The 21,040-nt window shown below is 41.2% G+C and overlaps 1 protein-coding gene and 2 long non-coding RNA genes across 16 annotated transcripts in view; 1 reads left to right on the top strand and 2 right to left on the bottom strand.

Annotated features, from left to right (window-relative positions):
• Positions 1-9,795, top strand: part of LOC108261271 (TBC1 domain family member 10A) — a 45,846-nt gene extending 36,051 nt beyond the window's left edge. For 2 of the 14 annotated variants that reach the window (XM_053684372.1, XM_053684371.1), the window contains exons 2-9: positions 47-139; positions 410-478; positions 850-963; positions 1,103-1,277; positions 2,034-2,164; positions 7,536-7,724; positions 7,798-7,952; positions 8,225-9,795. In XM_053684372.1, the coding sequence (XP_053540347.1) occupies positions 7,640-7,724; positions 7,798-7,952; positions 8,225-8,791 (807 nt within the window). In that variant the 5' untranslated portion in view covers positions 47-139; positions 410-478; positions 850-963; ... (1 more) ...; positions 2,034-2,164; positions 7,536-7,639 and the 3' untranslated portion in view covers positions 8,792-9,795. Of the gene's footprint in view, positions 1-46; positions 140-409; positions 479-849; positions 964-1,102; positions 1,278-1,480; positions 1,908-2,033; positions 3,182-7,535; positions 7,725-7,797; positions 7,953-8,224 lie in introns of those variants that run through there. The other 12 variants (XR_008397343.1, XR_008397346.1, XM_053684373.1 and 9 more) reach the window with 11 other exon arrangements.
• Positions 9,796-12,075: 2,280 nt separating this feature from the next.
• Positions 12,076-16,850, bottom strand: LOC128634163 (uncharacterized). Its single transcript, XR_008397419.1, has 3 exons — positions 14,829-16,850; positions 13,235-13,637; positions 12,076-13,124 (listed from the first exon to the last, which is right to left on the bottom strand). It is a non-coding gene; the product is annotated as an uncharacterized LOC128634163 (long non-coding RNA).
• Positions 16,851-20,207: 3,357 nt separating this feature from the next.
• LOC128634159 (uncharacterized) lies at positions 20,208-21,026 on the bottom strand. The gene is made up of 2 exons (XR_008397415.1): positions 20,845-21,026; positions 20,208-20,651 (listed from the first exon to the last, which is right to left on the bottom strand). It is a non-coding gene; the product is annotated as an uncharacterized LOC128634159 (long non-coding RNA).
• Positions 21,027-21,040: the final 14 nt, after the last annotated feature.

Genomic DNA, 21,040 nt, shown 5'->3' on the forward strand with positions numbered 1-21,040 from the left:
CGCATGTATATTTAACCCCATCTTTCTCTCTCTGTGTGTTTCTCAGCGTGTCGGCCTTGGAGATGAGAATCACGCCAACTCGGAACGATCCCCTCTCTTTGTGCAGTTCATCGACTGTGTGTGGCAGATGATGAGACAGGTCAGCTACTGATGCTTTACACCACAACACTGTTGAATTCTCCAGTCTGATTGGTCAGAAGGCGTTGGAGACATTTCTGTAACAGCAATATTCTGATTCCAGCTGCAAGGGAAATTACAGCTTTATAGTGATGTTCTTGTTCCTATAGTAACAGCTCATTCACAGGGTCTAGTATGGCGTACGCATTAGTAGTATTGCTTTTCTCCCATAGACAGCTCTCTGGTCTTCATGTCGGTTTATTCTTTTTAACAACAAATGCTGTCTCCACAGGTGAAACCCAGGGCTCAAACCAAGAGAAGACATTCAGAGCTATTCATTCTTTAAAGTCAATTTAACAAGGTACACCAGGGCAGCAAGAAAAACCATCAGTCACTCGTTCCAGTATTTTTGAACAGTTAATGAATAGGGTGGCTTCAAAAAAAGCTGCCATGTTTTAATCTGTTTAACATGTCTAGATGTAAATATGAGGAAATGAAAGCTGAAATTCTGATCTATCGTCTCATATTCGTCTTTTATCTCAAACCCAAATGTCTTCAGTATATAGCAAGAGCAATAGAATTGGCCTTGATGTTCCAATACTTTTGTAAGAATTAAATATCATTTCCGTACTGAACAAAAGACTGATTATCTGTTCAGGCGTTATTGTGCAGATCCACATTTAAGCATCTTACTATACACTGTTAAACCCAGTGTTTGTGTTCTTTCTTCAGTTTCCTTCTGCTTCTGAGTTCAAAGAGCTTTTTCTCATCCCCATCCTGGAGCGCCCCTACAGCTGCCTGTTTGGTACATTCCTCTACAGCAGTGAGCAGGAGAGAATGGAAAAGGTACGCTCCACATTTCTCCACTAATGGGCGGAGGCTTTCCAGCCTGTTTGATTTTACTGAATGGAAATGAATTTGTCTAAGTGTCTTATGACTTCTCTCTCTCTCTCTCTCTCTGTCTCTCTCTCTCTTTTGTTTTTAGGAAGTACAGGGTAAAACGGTCACTGTGGTCCGACATTAACAGTCAGCCGGAGGACTTCACTAACCCGTTCTATGTGGACTGTAAAAACCAGGTGCTGTATCCACTGGCCAGTCTCGCACATCTGGAGCTCTGGGTGGGTTATTATGTGCGCTGGAACCCACGCATGAGACCACAGGTGCTTATACTGCAAACCACACTCTATGAAATTATGGGGAAATGCTCAAAAATAGTGCTTCCAATATATACCAAAATACCCAGTTACTTGTATAACTGAACAGTGTCACTTCAAACACATGATGAATGTCACTTTTTATTACTAGGTGTTTCTGGGTTTTAACACCAAGTTTTGTTTAAAAAAACTAAACCATTTCGATCAGCACAAAGCTAAAAAAACACAAAAGCTGGAGTAATGGGTCGGTAAGCATAAAAAGTGCCGTACACAGTGGAACTGGACACACGAGGATCTCTGACACTGTTGACTCTTCAGTGGTTCCATTTTCAGTTCTAGTTTGTAGGTACAGGTTTCAGTCTTCAACAACATTGTAGTTTTCTTTTTAAAATGCACTCCTTGGTTGTGCTCACTGCATTACAAACTCAAATCCAACATTGTGAGATTATTTTTTTTTAAGTGTGTTGAAATGGAGTTTTCTTGTGATTCCTCTATATTCCTGTATATTTCATGATTGGCTGGTTAGAAAACTACATGAACGTACAGGTGTTCCTAATAAAGTGGACGGTGAGTGAACATGACGTGGCTGAAACGATTTCCAAAACACTTCAGGAGCAGCTAGCGATAAAGATTAAGGTTACACCGGCTTTATGATTGATCTTTTAATAATGATACATAAATAAATAGAAAGCGAATGTAATGATTTAGAAAATCGGTGTCCCAGAACGAAACTGATGTTTGTGTGCTTTGTTGATTATGTAGATGCCGCTCCATCAGAATCTGAGAGAGTTATTGTTTTTGCGTGAAGAACGTGGAGGAGCTCCAGAGAGAGGCCACGTCATCCTGTTCCATCTCCTCATCCTCAGAGCATACTTCTCCCTCCTCACATAGTGGTACACCACTTCACACTGCCGTCTAAATACACACGCGCACACACACACATACATACATTTAAGAGCACACACTGTCTTTACTCAATGAATACACTCAGGCACAAGTAGGGAGTGGATGAGTATGAAGCAGGCACACACACACACACACACACACACACACACACACACATTCCTGTTTGCAATTTTTTTAACTATAGAGAAGTAACCTAGTGTCACATTTTATAAATCCTTAATACTTAAAAATGGATCTTGGATCAATGAGGTTTTCTACTGTTCTCAAGGTTTGGCATGCTGTGCATCCTGAGATGCTTTTCTGCTCACCATGTATGTAAAGAGAGGTTATTTGATGTTACCATGGCCGTCCTATTAACTTGACCCAGTCTGGCCATTCTCCTTTCGCCAACAACGTGTTTCCACCCCGAGAACTGCCACTTACCGGATGTTTTTCAGACAAGTGTGTGTGTGTGTGTGTGTGTGTGTGTGTGTGTGTGTGTGTGTGTGTGTGTGTGGAAATCCTAGGAGAGCCGCAGTTTCTGGAATACTCAAACCAGACCATTTAGAATCTACAACCATGCCACGGATAAAATCACTGGATTACATTCTGGTGTTTCATGTGAATATTGACTGAAGCTCTTCATCTGATCCTGCTTGATGTTGTACATTGTGGTGTTGCCATATGATTGGCTGATTTGGATAATTGTATGAATGAGCACATGTACAAGTGATCAGTGAGCACATCCATCTACCATAGAGGTATTTTGGGGCAATACTTGACAATGTACCTGGCTTTGTTAGATTTGTGGCCAAGTTGAAGAAGCTTTTGACAGCCGAATGGAAAAAAATTAATAAAACAATTCAAGACAAATTCACTTTCAGTCTTGTTTTTTGTTTTGTTTTTTTCCCCCTTCATGTTAATCTCTTTCTACAGAACCCGTCCAAACTTCATACGTCAATGCAGTAAGCAAGATAAACTGTCTACAGATAAAGAATCTAAGCATGCATCTGTTTTCACCCTTATAGAAAAAGTTTTGCAGTTCCTATCCAAAAGACACCAAGAGCCCAGATGTCCTTAGAAACTAAATGTACCCTCCAACTCGTGGCCTTTTCAGTAACTCGATTCCCAGACGTCGCCACACTGATCACAGTGCACCCTTCAAATCCACCGTGCAGCGGAAATGGACCAGTCGATTTAAACGGATTGTTGAAAATGTACGTTGTTCAAGGCATTTGTGAATTTGAAATTTCGCTACAAACAGAGTCTGAACAGTCGCCAGAATCTGAGGCAAAAACACACGAAGGAACGAGATCACGTCGTCATTGCCTCGTCTCTGGTGTTCTACATTTTTGACGAAAGTAACACCAGAGATGCTGCGTTAAAATGGTCAAGAAAATTACACCAGAGTAAAAAAATCCCATTGGGTTAGATTATAAACATCGACTGAAACTCTCGATAGGACGTGACACTGTTGGAGAGTTGCATACGAGCGGACATTCAACAATATTTAGTAGAAGCCTTGTGGATGTTTTCGTCTGTGTTCATCTGTAATATACTGGACTGTCCTACCAAGAGTTCGACCACATACACATTCAACTGAAGCTCATACAGTCAGCATACTGAACTCTCCTTTTTGCCATAGTGCGGCCGCTTAACAGGATAAGGCCTCAGAAGTCAAGCACCAGCAGCTTGTGGCTAAAAAGCTGCAGCAGAATTGAGCTCGGTTAGGAGGTGACGGGTGACGGAAAAAGCCGGGGAACCTCGGAAAGGAAAACAGGGCTGTGTTCCAAATCTTTTATCGCCTCCTCTTCAAACTCCAAAAACCTCTGGGCCCTACAGCTAAATCCAAAGCTGAGGAAAACAACCGTTCAACTAAGAAGGCCTTCTCAAACACAATGTTTGAGCGAAGGGAGGAAATGATCAAACACAGATCAATTGGAACACAGCCCATACAGCAAAACCGTAAAAAGGTGCCATAGAGCGTAAATGATTCAAAAAGACACAAATCTAAGCCCAGTACAACCAGTTGAACATGAATAACACGCAAAGCACATTTCACAAGCATGATATCTTTCAAAAATGTCCAAAAGTACAAATTCCCTAATAAAGGAAAAAGACATGTTTGTGCTAACATGTAAGACTTGAGTTTCCACATCTTCCAAACAAGTACACTTCAGCGTCTTCATTACTGTAAGCTCGGCTCTGAAAATCTGCTACCACTGTTGTACCAGTAAACACACACACACAGAGCAAGTTAGCAAAGATCGGTCAACAAGGTTTCTTCAACACAACCACCTTTTGATACACGTACGCTCACTTCATATTGTCAGTCCCTTTTTAAAAGTGAATTAAACCATGAGCAGCTATCTTCTCAAAAGTCCGGTCAATTTCAGAGCACAAAAAAACTGCCTATATACACAACAATTCAGTCCCACGTCTCTGAAAGAAATGCAGAGCACAAATGTACAAATCACTGTGATTTCTATTTTTCTTAAATGTGAAAAGGATGCTTGTAAAAAGATGATAAATCTTCACTGGGAATTACTTTAAGGTCATCAACAATTAATTTATAAATCAGGGGAGCCTGGCTCTGGTCCTGAATTCCTGTAATCATGCACAGTGTGATGATTTCTCATCTAACACTCCTACCTAATGACCCGAGGACTTAAATCGGGTGTGATTCAGGAAAATTCCCAAACTGTACTGGACTGTAATCTTACAGGACCACAGTAAGGCTTCCCTGCTCTAAAGCGTTTCCTACAGAAATATTTATTTGAACATGATGTGGATAATCTAATCACAGACTCTGGATTAACGGTGCACACAGCGATGCTTTCACACAAAAGTGTGATGGACACTAAAAAGCTGGAGCAACACTAATGCATGAATAGTTTGTCTCAGAGTTTGTACTTTCAGTTAGAAACACATTAAACCTCTGCACAGTTTCCAACTTCATATGAATAATATTGTAAACAGTCGTATTAGTGAGAATGAGGACAAACAGTTAAATATTCACAGAAAGTTTGACTTAGTCACAAAGCAGATGTCCCTCCCCTCCCCCCACTGAGAGCATGTATGCATTGAGCAGTGCTCCCTCTTCAGGCTGGGAGATGTATCACAGGTTACACCACGTTGTCTTCTGTGGGCGGCTCAGCACTGGGGGGCTGGAGGAGAGTTTGTTGAACTGTAAAATGACATTTTCACTTAGGGGTGTACTCACTTTTGTTGCCAGCGGTTTAGACATTAATGTCTGTGTGTTGAGTTATTTTGAGGGGACAGCAAATTTACACTGTTACACAAGCTGTACACTCACTACTTTACATTGTAGCACAGTGTCATTTCTTCAGTGTCGTCACATGGAAAAGATATCATCAAATAGTACCATAGCAGGCTGCGAGTTTCACATCAACAAAGGTCAAGCGTGCTCATTAGAATATCAGCCTGGAAAGTTTTCAAATCGGTCTTATCAGTGTTTTTTTGCTCGCTCATTCACACTTTGCACTATGGTTACGATAACAGTCTATCCTTCTGCCCAACATGGAGAAAACTGGCCACGTCAGCCATTTTGACAGCCTGTGGTGTTGTCTGGTTAAAAATGTGTGTAAGTTTATATTCTAGATTATATTTGTAGTACATCTCCTTGCACATGCACTTTTTCCCCTTAATAGTACAGGGACATACTTGTGCATGAAAAGCAGATAGAACAGTATAATCAAAAAGAGTGCGAAGAAGGGGAAAAAAGTAGAGTACTCGTGACCCCGCCCTCCTTTAAGCCAACCAATGAAAGCAAAGCTCGTTATCAAACAAAATCAAGGTCTACAAAATAACCTGTTGGGAGAACACCACATATAAACACTACACCTTAAAGTGATTAACATCCTATATAAGGTTTGCATAATTATTAGCTTCTCCAATTCAGGAAAATGGGTCAAAAAAAAAAAAAAGGTCAGAAATTGTAAAATGCCTATCAGGGGGCTGCAGCACACTGACGATCGCAAAATTATTGAGGTGTGACCTCCCAAGAAAAATGCTTTGTGATGAATACTCGACAGGGGGCAAAAAACCACGGAGAAGAAAAGGTGCTAGTTGACTGCAAAAGACTAAGAAGAATAAAACGTGAGAGAACCCATTAGCCAGCACTGCCACCATGTTTCAGAACTGCAACCTTCCACGAGTGTCCAGAAATACAAGGTGGCAAGTGCTCAGAGACATGGCTACAGTAAGGAAGGCTGAAATACAACCGCCACTGCATAAGACTTACAAGCTGAAGCATCATGACTGGGCCAAGAAATACCTGAAGACCGTTCCTTATAGGTTTCATGGACCGATGAAATAAGAGTGACTATAGATGGAGCAGATGGACCTTTTCCGTCTGGTTAAAGATGGACTGAAAATGAACTCCCAAATCTACTGCCAGTTTGTAGAAGATCCTTTCTTCAACAATGGTACAGGAAGAAGTCAGCAACGTTCAAGAAGACCATGATCTTTATGCAGGACAATGCTCCATTCAGCTAAAATGGATCATGAACAGATCAAGAAACTGACATTCAATGGAAGGCTCACGGGGGTTATTGAAAAGAAGGGTGGCTACATTCATCACTGAATAGCTTTGAAGGGCCAAAATAGTTCATTGTTACTTCACTGAATAACTTCCTGAGAAATTATTTTTTTTATTTGTTAAACCTTCTATTTTGTTGGGAAAGAAACATTTAGGATCAACTGAGACCACTGTATTTGTTCACCAATCAAATTAAGCTGAGAAGTACCATTTGCCATGTGTTTGGGTTTTTTTTTCTTTTTACAGGCCTAGTTAAATAAATTGGAATATAGAAGTACAGTAGAAACGAGAAACCGGACTGAATGCACGTTTTTAAAACGGCTATAGTTGTGTATCCGTGGATTGCAGGCGTGAAAAAGTGAAAAACTGAAATCTGACTGAAGCGAATGTAGTTCAGTTCAGTCTGAAGTTGTAGAGGAAACATTCGCACTCGGTAATTTAGTTTTGTAACGCCACACAGATCATAAGGTCTGTTAGAAATTATATATCGGAGCTACAAACCCCACCCTGCTCCGCTGTACGAGGCGACTCAACACCGCCATCTTGTGTTTGTGTGTATGTGTTGCTGTGTTCATGAGGCAGTTTTGCTTAGTTTTTTCTTTAAGGTTTAAGGTTCTATATTATTGTGAGTGTGTGTTTATGTATTTTAGTGTGAGCTGTAGTTTTGTTTTGTAATTTTACGTGTTTTATTTCTTCCTCCCAGATTTCTGCACTGCACAGTGTATTATTAGAAACAGGGCTTCTCTGTGTAGGAGAACAGTTGTTTTGTGTTATTAACAGCAAGTTATAGCGCTTATTGTGAACCGTTATGTGTGCAGGAGGCAGTTCAGCTGGACGGAGAGATCCTGCATGCGCTGTGAAGCGAGTGTGTTCTGTGGCGTATCGGCACCTGGACAAGCACAAGATCGAGCCGGTGCTCTACATGATGGAGTGGTTCATGTGCGCCTTCTCCAGAACTCTGCCCTGGGCCTCGGTCCTCAGAGTGTGGGACATGTTCCTGTGTGACGGTCAGACACAAACACACACTTGTCCTTCTTTTCTTTCTGTGTTGATTCTCTCTCTCATTCTTTCTTTGTGTAGGAGTGAAAATGATATTCTGTGTGGGTTTGGTGGTGTTGACGTCCATGCTGGGTACTCGGGATAAGCTCAAGGCCTGTCCGGGTCAGTATGAGACCATGGAGGTCCTCAGAGCGATTGAGCCTAGATACATGCAGGAGGGCTTCTTCGTGCTCCAGGTAACACAACAGAGAGAAGGAGGAGGAGGATGATGATGATGGGTCTCTCACTACTGTAACATTTCCTGTCATTACTGTAACTATGCGAGTCCATGCCATGGTGATCAAGCATGTTTTATCCATCATCACCTTCGTATTTCTACAAAATTAGCGTTCATAAATATTTATCATCGTCTTTTACATGACGTTGTAATGAAGCCCATTCTAACACATTAAGTACAGTAGAATGACATTCTATTCCAGTTCATTTTTGTGACTGATTTTTGCTGTAGGTTCTGGAGTTGCAGGTATCGGCACAGGACGTGGAACGTGAGCAACGCATGCAGCTGAAGCGCTGGAAGAAGAAGCACGGCGAGCCCGGCCCCAAACTCCCTCAGAGAATGCACAGTGCTCGCACCATCATGGCCACCGAGCCTCATACACACCAAGACCTCCGCCAGAAACCCACCATTATGGTCCAGTACCCATCGATCACTGAGGAGAAGTCCGAGCCGAACCTCAGGAAGAAGGGAGGGAGCCTGAAGAAAAACCAAGCCCTCATTCCGAACCCCTATGCGCTACCTGGCGAGTCTAAACCTAGTCAGATATTGGACATACAGCTTCTGAACCAGGAAAATCTCAATCTTGTACTTCCAAATACACCATCACATCCACCACGGCTCCCTACAATGCAGGAAAATCAGGTCAAAGAGACGAGCACTTCTACAGAGCGACTCGTGCAGCATCCTCGAATTCCTCCATCGATAAGAAACTGGCGGAATCTATCCCTCTGCAACATCTATCCCTCCTTACTGCTCCTGTACACGGATCACCTTCAGCGTAGCGTCCTCACCTGCTGAAACGTCCTCCTGTCCAATCCAGAGAACCTGACCATGATGAGCTCCCTAATAATACATAAAACTCAGCCACCATTTTGGATCCATCTACACACTCAAGCCCTCTGCTAACACACAACGCACCTGCCACCCACGACTCGCCTGCTGCTCCCGAGTACAAAAAGAACACTCATTGATTTTTTTTTTTTTTTGTGTGCGTGTTAAACAGTGTGATACATTGAGGAATTGATTATTGGCACACGTCTACTGAATAGCAAGGATCGTTAAGTCTTTAACGTGTTATAGTTTACACCGGAGGAACTGCAAACAATCTGAGAGAGGACCACACTTGGTCCAAAAATGTACACACACTCCACAAAAACTCTGCAGTGCCTGAGGACTGTTTACTCGCTCCAGTCTTCAGAAGGGAAACTACCTACAGATTCACTTTTGAAAGACTTTCACAGGCATCACAAACATTTGTTTATATTACACTCGTATCAATTTGGCAGGTTTTTTTCTTCTTAATCCGAAGCAACCACCACTTCTTTGTGTTTGTATTTCACAAATTTCCTTACCACATCTTACAAGAGCTGCACGACAATCACAACAATCCTGTACAATAGGCACAGCCTTTTCATTAACATAACCTCAGTGAAATATCTTCTGTCTGTATACTTTACACGCAAACAAAACAACTCAAGCTGAGAACTTTATTGCTGATTCACTTTATACCACACCGCCTTCTAATATAGATCTGATCTATATTATATATACATGTACCTTAGATAATGCCTCTCTGAACGCCATGGTGGGACGTTCCCGAGTTGAAGTACTGTACAAGTCCTAAGCATTAGATCACCCCAATTACTCTTGTATACTCTTTCCATACCATCGTGATCTTTGCCTGACGAAGCCATACACAAAACATATTTGACATTTGGGGCCTAATTCTAAAATCACCACATACCAAATGCACAACCATTTTGTCTTGCTGCCATCACAAAATAAAAATGTTTAAACCTTAAGTAACAGGGTCACAGAGGGTGTATATATTTTTCCACACTACATGAAGTTTTGGGATTCTTATAGACTGTGGAACAGAAGTGTACTCAGTGTGTCTCCACCGTTTTATTTCATATTGGAGTACAAACATTTTCTTTTTTACCATTAAGGATGAAACACTTGTTTCTTTTAAAACACCGTCTTTAAATGTTTTTCTACCTCCTAACTAAACCCTCGGACTTAAGACAGGATCTTTGGAGCTGTTGACGCCCTGCTCAGGGTTAAACAACAACGTCTTTACATTACCTTCATTAATAATTTGTCAATCTATCCTCTTGGTTTTTTTTTTTTTTTTTTGGAGCAAAAGTCAGGTCCTCTCTCATTTCAACAGGTCCTCTTGTTGGTGAATACACAGCAATCTTCTAAGGGTATTAGGATTTCTCGGAGCAGACATTGTAACAGATAGTTGCAGAGTTTCTTCTGTGTTTTAACCACAACGTCTTAACCATTATTTTAACACTGAGACACACGACTCCCTTTAATTCGTTAACAAACACATTTGTAAGAATTCTGGTCAGCAAAACCCCCAAAAGAACACCTGTGTGTGTGTGTCTGTGTCTGTCTGTCTGTCTCTCTGTCTCTCTCTCTCTCTCTCGCTCTCTTTGGGGGTTGGAGGATCAGTTTAGAGAACATATTATTTCTTTCTGATGGTTAAGTTCAGGGTTAGGGTTGGCCCCTGAGTTTCAACATTGGAAAAGGGAGTTTTTATTGGTTAAAAATTAGGTGATTAGAGTTTATTGTTTGGGTAAGCCCCTAGATTTCAAGATAAAAAATGGTTTTAATGGTTGGAATAGAAGTTCTAATTGGGTTTAAGGGTACTGGATCTATGTTCCCCATCCCTATTGTCCAACTTGTACAGATGAAATTTAATCTGGCCCAAATTTAGGGCCGAACCAGGAAAAAGTTCCATTAATTTTGTCCATGTTCCCTCTCAGATCCTTCTTCCTATTGATTACTCCCCTCTCCCCTGAGAAGAAATGCCTTTCTCTCTATTAATATATAACCCCAGACACATTTTATATATAATATTATATTATATTTATATTTTTGTGTCACGATATGGAGGTTGAGACGGATGCAAGTGCAGATTTTTCAAGTTTAACAAAGAACTAAACAAAATACAAAAGACACTGACATTGGGGCAAATCACTGTGGCAAAGACTAAACATAAACCAAAGAGAAAAACACAGCACCAGGGACAAAGGTAAAGAAAGACAAACGTGAGACAAAGAGTGCAGTGAAAACTGTGGTTAAATACACAAGTACTTACCAGGAATGTGATCCAGGTGCAGGTGGTCATGTGACTGTGATGCAGTGGCTGCTGGGAACTGTAGTTCAGATTTCCTTCTCTGATTACATGACATAATGGTGTATGGTGTAATATGTGGTAATGTATGGGTATTACTCTGTCTGTGTGTGTGTGTGTGTGTTTATACAGAGGCTGAATGTGTTGGCCACTCTTGGGTAACTTACCCAAAATACATCAGAGCATCATCACAGCTCTCATTACTGTGGATGTCCACACCAGAGACATCGTCACCGAGCTCGTCAATGAAAGGATACAGATGGCTACACGCCTTCTCTTCAGAGAGAAGGGAATCATGGGTATGGTCAGATCTGATTGGTCAGAAGGTGTTAATAAATCTTTTAAAAATAACTGCAGCTCTGACAGCAGTGCATATGCAGATCAGTTCCCAGGTTTATACAGTATGAACGCACTCATTATAAACTATCCACGCTATATCGTCAGCGAGAATGCCCAATTCGTATACAATGAGATCGTATATATATCACATGTCTTTGTGTATGTGTTCACGTAGGTGGACTCGAGCAGTAACTTTGAGTGGCAGAAGCAGCTGTGCTAATACTGGGACGTGGATCTGGATAAGTGCGTGGCCAGAATGGCTCTGTATCAGTACGTCTACGGATATGAGTACCTGGGAGCCTGCCTCCGTCTGGTCATCATCCCGCTCACAGTAAAGACATGTTAACAATATGTTAAGAATTCATAATGCATAATGTAGTGTAGTGCATGTTATTATAATAATATTTATTTAAATACTATGCGTAATGCATTACGGAGGCTTTATAACATGCTTCGAATGCGTTTATCGCTCGTTATAGCTGTGTGAAAGAGTGAAGTCTTAAAGATACGTTCGTGTGTGACCTTTCCATCAGGAACACGTTTAATGTAAAAAAAATCTTCTTGTAAATGACATGCTTGTGCTTGTTTGTGATGGTTTTTAGGACCGGTGCTATCTGTGTCTGATGGGTAACACCTCGAATAACGTGTGTAGAAGGTGTGAGCTTGATCCTTTCACCGTTAGCCAGACAGAGCGTCTTGTTGTTGTCCAACACGGAGGTAATTTTCTCAATCCACAGGCACGTCCACAGGTACGTCCACAGGTACGTCACTCACCACCCACTTGTGCGTGTCGACGATGTCACTGCCGAGGGACAGTTTGATGGCACTCCACTCCACTGTGAGAGGGTCGTCTTCACCATACAGCTCGTCCATGCTCACTGACTGGGGGTTGAGCACGTAGGTCTTGATGGGCTTGTATAAGGGATTCACCTCGCAGCCCTCTGTCTCGTGGAGAGTGCGCAGTGCGTCAGCGAGGGCACGGTACGCTGTGGTCTAACCGCCTCTTGTAGGGCCCACCAGCGAGACGACCTGGTGCACCAGCATGGTCTCGTACAGCTGGATCACCTTGGCGGTCATGCTGGAGAAGGGTTGCAGGGAGCGGGCGCATAGAGCTGCCTCGATGTTCGACTGAAGCACGCCGTAGTCATGCACGGGGACGCCCACACCAGGAAAGAGGTCCGACTGAATACCGCTAAACACACAAAGATTGGATTGACTCGACTGACACTAGGTTCAAGATTTTCAGATTATGGATGTTCAGATGTTCCAGGATTCTTTACTTTTCATCTGGTATAACATTACAAGGTGCTAATGTTATATACTTCAAATGCTTTAAAAAAAAAAGTTATATAGTATATAATTACAGCTTTTTAGTTACAAAGAATTTGCAAATGTCAGTTAATTGTATTTCCTAATTTGTCCTGGAATTTCCTCCTAGGGTTAGGGTTATTTCCTCCTGATTCCAGTGATCCTGTGATAATGACCTTTGATACTCCATATGTAAGCTTTGGCGTTCTTTACTATTTATCAATTTATTTTATTTTAAGTTCTGCGTCATCCTTGAGTAACTTGGGCAGGTTGGAGTATCGTAGCGCTCTAATCAACACCACATTCTCACTCAGGTGTGGGTTCTCTCGCATCAGAGACCTGGAACACACACACACACACGCTCGATTTATTCCAGCAAGACATCTGTTACATTTATAGATAGTTTTAATTAACAATTTAGAAAAAACAGCGTATGAATCTAATCTAACCTAATATGTTCACCCTGTTCGTAGACGGACATACCCGGCCATGACGATAACAGAGTTGACGACTCTCATGCTGAAGTCGTAGTGGTCCTGCCGGGAAAGCTGCTTGCTGCACAGCTTATACAGCTGAATCATCTTCTTCGCAGGGTCTCACTGGACTTAAAGCCCTCAGCTCACAAGTCCACCTACAGCAAAAAAGACAACGTGAAACGGTTCTGTAACACGCCAGAATACATCCGTTATTGCGTTCATTACATAATGTAATGAATGACGGCACCCGAGCACACCTCTGCGATGACGGCGTGGTCGGGCACAATCATGGAGACGGATCTGAAGCGGCCTCCAGGTTGTCCCGGAGCTCGGTCCTGCCTGCGTAGCCTGGGTTCATCGTGATTAAGGCAGCTTCCTACAAATGGAAGCAGGGGAAATGATAACGATTCAAACCCTTGCTAATATTCTGAAATCGATTGCAACGCTGAGTGAGTCTGTTCCAAGAATCGATTCAGCACAAATCTCGAATTAAAGGTTAGGGGAACAACCCACAGTATTAAGTACATAGGATCATTATCATGATTAACAGGGCGATTCCTAATACCTGGTGTCAATTCGTAGATACCAGGTAATGGGAATAGAGTCGATTCAAAGGAATCAAGCTTTGGAGTCGACTCTATAGTCGTTGTGAATATGGAGTCAACTCCAAAGCTTGATTGTGGGGGAAGCATGACTGAAGAACCTTGATTTCTCAGTTTGGGAACAATCCCAAAGAAATAGTCGGGAGAGCGTTTGGCATCGTTGTTACAAACGCTGAATCTCACAGCTTTTTTTTTTAGTTTTTAATTACTCAACAACTAAGACACAAACCCCTCGTTTATTCCTTCACTTTCATCTTTCACTACTTTTTTTATTTTACATTTTGTTCTGATTCTTTCCCCCTGAATGTTTGGCTAGAACTTCTGAAACTGGGAGCTAATGCTAAATTTAATGTTCTGTTAGAAAAGATAGCTTGATGTGTGGTTTCATTAAATTCATTCAATTTAAATATCTTGTCTTTCTAAGAAAAACTGCTGATTAAGCAATGCACTATACCATATTCATGAGAAAGTAGAATTTTGTATTTGTTATTTGACGTTTGTGTAAATTCAAAACGTCGTTTTCAGCTAGTGATTAAAGAATTGGTTCATGAGTCATCTTTGTCAGATATGCTGGTGGCGCTTTCTGATTTTAGTCATTTAACCATTCAAAAGAGTTATTTGTGTGTGGAACAGTGTTGCATTGCACCCGCGAATACCTGCAACCTGTAATGGAAAATAAGATTTATTTTGTTCCAACACTTTTTTGTTGTTGTTGTTGTTGCTGTTGTTGCTGTTGTTGTTGCTCCAAAACTGAAAAGTGTTACAATGGAAGCAGAAGTAAGTGTAGCTTCTTAAATTGTGTAGTGTAACGCAGTGTTTTTCAATCTTTTTTGAGCCATGGCACATTTTTTACATTGGAAAAATCTTGTGGCACACCACCAACCAAAAATGTTACAGAATGGCACTCTGTAGCCTAATACAGTATATATAATTGCAATATAGTTTCTCAATTTATTTATACTCACTCAGTGTGAAACCTGGGCCTGTTTAGATGAACACAAAGCCGATATCCTGGCAGGAATTGAAGAAAGGCATACACAAAGCTCTTCTTCACCAGCTTTCAGTCTCTCTCTGTTTTTAGTTTTTATAGCAGTTAGGCTTGAAAAGCTCAGCTCACACACATATGTTGTGGAAAATGGGAGCAATGTCAAAACTTTGTTGGCCAGAATGGGGAATTCCTTGGCAGCAGTCAACCAAAAACTGTCCAAAGGAAGTTCAGCAAATCTTAGCTTTAAACCACGATCTTGTTTCAGTTCAGTTAGTTCCTCCTGCTCCTGTAAAGTTATGTCCTTTCCAACAGCAGTCAAGGCATTCAGTGGAGGCTGAAGAGAAATAAAATGACAACTTCTCCTCAAGAGTTTTCAGATGTTTACCTATTACCTCGCACAGTGCAGCAGGGTGATCTTGCCGTTCCTCTGTGAGTGGGAACATCTCAAGGTTGGCACTTTGCACATGTTGTTGCCAGAGGTGCACCTTTAAATGGAATCCATTTATTTTATCCATGCTTGTAAGCAGGTTCTCATTTCGGCCTTGCATCCGTGTGTTCGGTTCATTCAGATGATGAAACATATCTGCCAGGTATGCCAGCTTTGCACACCACTCATCACTTGCAAACAGATTTGAGTAATCAGACCTCTCATTTGTCAGAAACACTTTAAGTTCCTCCCACAGCTCATACACACGGGCCAGCAACTTGTCATGCTACAACCATCGGACCTCCGTATGGAGCAATAAGGCTTTATGCTCCGCTCACATTTCCTCACGCAAAGATGCAAATATACGACTTTTCAAAGGTCGTGTCTTTACAAAGTTCCCTATGTGCACAACATCATCCACCACAGGAACTAGTTCTGCTGGTAAAGTCTTTGCAACGAAGGGGTCACGGTGCAGAAAACAGTGTGTAACAATAAGATCTGGGTTTCTTTCCTTCACTCTGCTAACGAAGCCTTAGGTGTGCCCGACCATGGCTGCAGCTCCATCAGTGCAAACACTTGTGCAATTTTCCCATGTAAGTCCTCCCTGCTCAAGATATTCTGATGTGACCCAAAAAATTTCCTCTCCTGTTGTTTTTTTCTGGCAGTGCCTTACAAAATAGGAAGTTTTCTCTAATGGCATCTCCATCCACAAAACGCACATTGACCAAGAGCTGAGAATATCCGTAGACTCATCAAGTTGCAACACAAATTTCCTACTGATGCGTATCTTTTCCAAAACATGGCTTTCGATGTCTGTAGACATGTCATCAGTACGTCTGGCGATTGTGTTATCTGAGAGCGGGAGTTTAGATATGTCTTTAACCGCGTCAGGGCCGAGCATCTCGTTGACAGTGTCTTTGCGGGCAGGTAGTATTAACGTCTCTGCCACAGTGTGGGACTTTTTTCATTTAGCTACAAGTGCAGCAACTAGCTTTGAGGGCTTTCTAATTTACCTTTGTGGTTTTTCTCATTAATGTTGCCTGTTTCGGTGTTTTCACGCAGGCAAAGAAAATAGTCCATCGGCTTGTTTTGAAGCGACGGGTGTTTCACTTGGAGATAGCGTTTAAGCTTGCTTGGCACCATGGCGCTATTGGACAGCTTCTCGCCACACACCAAGCATAATGGAGTCGGGGTCATCTCATCGCTGGTGAAAGTAAATATTAACGAAAGATAGCTTTCGCTGTATTGCCTCGAGCTCACCATCTTTGCTTTCTTTTTACCACCACTCATACTAGGCCCTTCACCTGGGTCACAGTCTTGTCCAGGGCCCAGTTCGGAGTTTGCATTTTTCCTTTTTAAAAACTTCTCCATCACTGCCACCACGACCTGTCGCATGCGTCACTAATTCTCTTGTCTCTAAGAAGGTAGGAGGCAATTACCTACTGCCACCTAGACGAATATTATATTACTCTGCCAGTCACTATATTACAGCACAGACACTCAACCATGGCTTATTATTTGCAGATAATAATTAATAAATAAGAATTTTAAGACTAAGTGAAATTGGACAATTTCTCACGGCATGCCTGACGATCTCTCGCGACACACTAGTGTGCCACGGCACAGTGGTTGAAAAACACTGCTCTACGGTATGTAGACTGTATTACATGCGTGTTGAGCAGAGAGGAGATATTATAATATTATACAGTATCTGGAAATATAGTGTGTGACTGCTGCTGAAATAAGGAAGAGACTTAGGATTCTCCTTTTCAAATCTGAAACCAAATTGCTGAAGCAGCACAATACTTACCTGAACAGCTTACTCTGTCTTTAGTTATTTAAACTAAGCATTGGTGGTTCAGTGGTAGAATTATTGCCTGCCACACGGGAGGCCCGGGTTCAATTACCGGCCAACGCAGAAGTGAGTTTTGAAAGTTAAGCCTTCACCAAAGGAACATTACAAGCCTTATAATTTCTGCCCAAACTAGACGAACTCCATAGGGAGGGTAACCATGCTCATTAATTTCCTTCATTTGAACACAATCTGTCTGACTGTGGATTGGTGGAGTCCAAACACTTTAGAGATGTTTTTTTTTTTTTTTGAACTATTCCAGCCTGATGAGCATGAACAACTCTTTTTCTGAGATCCTCACAAACTTCCTTTTTTCATACCATGATACACTTCCACAAACATGTGTTGTGAAGATCAGACTTTGATAGATCCCCGTTCTTCAAATAAGACAGGGTGCTCACTCACACCTGATTGTCATCCCGTTGATTGAAAACACCTGACCCTAATTTCCCCTTCAGACTAACTGCTCATGCAGACGCCAACAATGTCTGCACCATGCACGCTTCCTTTACAGAATGCGCTTAAGCAAGGTCTTTACAAGAAAAATAGGGTCCAAACCCACAAGGGCTGTGCCCAGCGGATTGGCAGTTCATCACCTTAACCTCTTGCTGACATAGCTCACGCGTATGAAATTACATCCCGGTGTGTGTAGCAAAAAAGAGGTTTCGGTGCAGGTTCTTTGCCCCTGTCGTCTGGACTGCGGAATGCGTTCTGCGTTGACGGACCTCCAGAGATGCCAGAGCCTTACAGCAGCTGTGGCCAAAAAGCATTGAAATACAGCTCACGGTTGCAAAAGATGTAGCCACAGTGCTAGCTTTTCACATTTCTCCACCCTCTCTAGTGCTAGCTCAGGGACCTGTACAAAGCTTCCCATTTGTAGGCCTTGTAGGTGTGAGACAGACTGCAACAAAGCCAGATATTGCTGGAAAGAGGAGGCAAAGTAACAAGTTTGTGACGAGGATGGGATTCGAACCCACGCGTGCAGAGCACAACAGATTAGCAGTCCATCACCTTAAGCTCTCGGCCATAGTTGAAATTGAACACTACTCAAGTGTTAGTTTCTCAACACCAGTGTGTAGTGTTAGAAATTAATTCTCATAGGAGTAATTCATTAAATCTCATAGTGTTAATTGTGTACTATTAAATGAGTTGCCTCTAACACTATAAAGTGTTAATATGCTACTGCACAATTAAAATAACATTTAAATGATTACAAATCTAAAAGGCAAATAAAGAAAAAAAAAACAGTTGGTTGCTTTATAATAGTTTTCTTTTTTTCAAGGGCGTTAACATTACTGACCCCTCAGGTCAAGTTTTTCTAAATATAACAATTGGCACTGCTGATCAAATGGCCTAAAGTGTGTCTGTTCATTCACAGAGATGACAGAAAACTCATCCATTTGGTTATCTTCTATACAGTATGCATTGAAGTGGTCATCATAGTACATCGTTTTTACATTGCAGGAAATAATGAAAGCACTCTCTTCATATATTATTATATAACAGATCTTTTTGAACACAGGGAGATCATAGGTACATCCAGTGCATATGAACACACCAACCTGATACTCAGTACCATAAAGTCTGACCCACTTTGTACTTGTAACACTCAAACAGGCTTCTAAATATAATGTCTGACTGAGTTCTTCCCCACCTTGCAAGTTACAGATGGTTTTTGATGTAGGACCAAATTCAAACCTTCTAAAACAATCATTTTCACAGTTAAATGCCAATTGACGTTGATGTTGCTTTACTAATGATTTAATGAGATTCTTGAAATTTTTGTCACATCTTTTGAAAATATGGTGCTTAGCTTCAAATCGCATTCACCACATATGGATAAGAGGGCCATTTTTTTTTATGCATCTCAGATAGTGCATCATCAAGTGGTGCTTGGGAATCGACGTCTTGTCAGGAAACAATTCTTTGAATAGAGTATGGTGATCACAGATCAGATGTTTTAAGTAACATATCATCCCATCAGTTATGGTGTAGGAGAACACTATATTGACAATCTGTATCAAAAGTAGGAGAAAGTTCCAGTGATTGTTATTCCTTTCAATGACCACCAAATATCAGTGGAGTGTTGTGCAGAAGAGACCATGACTGTATGGCATTCAAACCCAGGTGTTTGCCCTTATCATCCATTTTTAACCCACTTGGTTTGTTTTTACGGTCTGTGTAACCATAATTAAAGCTGTGCATCCTGTTTAACAAGGTACTCAAAAATCAGTTTAAGTTCATACTGTACCACACCCTCTAGCAGATCATGCATGATGTCAACAGCATAGTTATCAGTACAATGGAAATACTCTAATGAATTGAGCGCACATGACTTTTTGACACCATATATTGACCGTAGTTCATGATTTTCATTTAGTGCCTTACAATGTTCAGTATGAACCTCTTTGGAACGAAAAATTAACCCAGAATGATCTTCAGTAAATATAGATTGAACTTCTTCCTTACTAATTAAACAAAGCCTACAGAAATTAGTTGCACTGTAAGATTCCCAGCAAGCCATTTAAAGCCAAATTATCTCCTGTTACTTGAATTACTGAGCCAAACAATGGTTGTTCAAAACAAGGATGCTGTATGCCTTCGGTTTCTAAGATTTTCAGGTCATCAATAAGGGGCTTTATTATCACATGAAAACCATATGTCTTAAGATCTTCCGTGTAGAATCAAGCTGCAAGATGTACATTAATCAGTACAGAGTTACACTTGGGTGGAAGATTTTTTAGAGTAAAATAGATTCAACCAAGTTTGTGGATCCCCCTCTTGGAACCTAGAGGGTTAGCAGTTTCAAAATCGTTGTGATAGAGTAGAATCTGAAAAGCGTGCTTTTGCTGTGAGAACAGTGCATGGTTTTGGAAACACGACCCATCATTAATGTCTTTGTAAACTCCAACTTTGTAAACTTGGGCGATCATTTGAACATTCCGCCTCATATTCTCCCTGAGTGGAAAGATCCTGATTAGTATCAATCTCCTGATCCATAGTGTGACTATGTACCTTGCTGAGGTGTTTTCAGAAGCCACTATATGTACAAAATGATAACAGGCGACCTGGCTCTCCACATTTTAAATGTAACTTTTTGCTAGGATATAAACCATGTTGAAATTTTAAATGTTGACGAAGAACCAAACAAGTTCTAAGGTGTGCTTTACATACAAAACATGTGAACATCTTCAAGGCAGTTAATCTCGCTGCAGCAATCATGCTCGAAGTTCTTTAACACGCAGGCTCTCCATTGCTCTTCCGACATCGATGTTATATATAGTGGTTTGGATAAATGTGTAGAAATCACAAAGAGCTTCATCATATCAGAAACTGAAGACATAGTGAGCTTTGAACAGTTCATCAAAAGCTGCCACTGATGTGTGCGCCTTACATGGGATCGCCTTTTGGTCGATAATAACGTAGAACTTTGGGATATCCTTCTTTCGCTCACCGATGCAGAGGAGAAATGGTTGTCTTGTGTCAGCACTCTCAATGAAGGTATTCACACTGGCTCCTTCCTGAAGGTCAGCAAAGGGACATAAAATAAATATGAAAATAAAACTCTTTGCATGTTTTTTACATTATCACTAGCACTGTCACATCTTGTTTGCAGGTGGTGTAAGCAAAATGAGATGCAGGTCTCAGAATAACCTACACCTCAAGAGCTCCTTAAAATTAAGATCTGATGTTTAAATATTAACTTTTGCATACCTTAAGACAGCTCACAAGATGGCTGGTTGCTTGAGCTGAACTGATCTTGGATATTTTTTTCTGGCCTCTTGAGGTTAGAGGGAGCAGATGCAGCTGCAAAAGGATTGAGGACATGTCGCTGTCCCATCGTAAAGACATCATAAAATAATTAAATGATCTCTCTTTAATTATTTTTTTAAAGACTGGAACATTTTTA

Source organism: Ictalurus punctatus, chromosome 12 (genome assembly GCF_001660625.3).
Source record: "Ictalurus punctatus breed USDA103 chromosome 12, Coco_2.0, whole genome shotgun sequence".
NCBI classification, from domain to species: domain Eukaryota; kingdom Metazoa; phylum Chordata; class Actinopteri; order Siluriformes; family Ictaluridae; genus Ictalurus; species Ictalurus punctatus.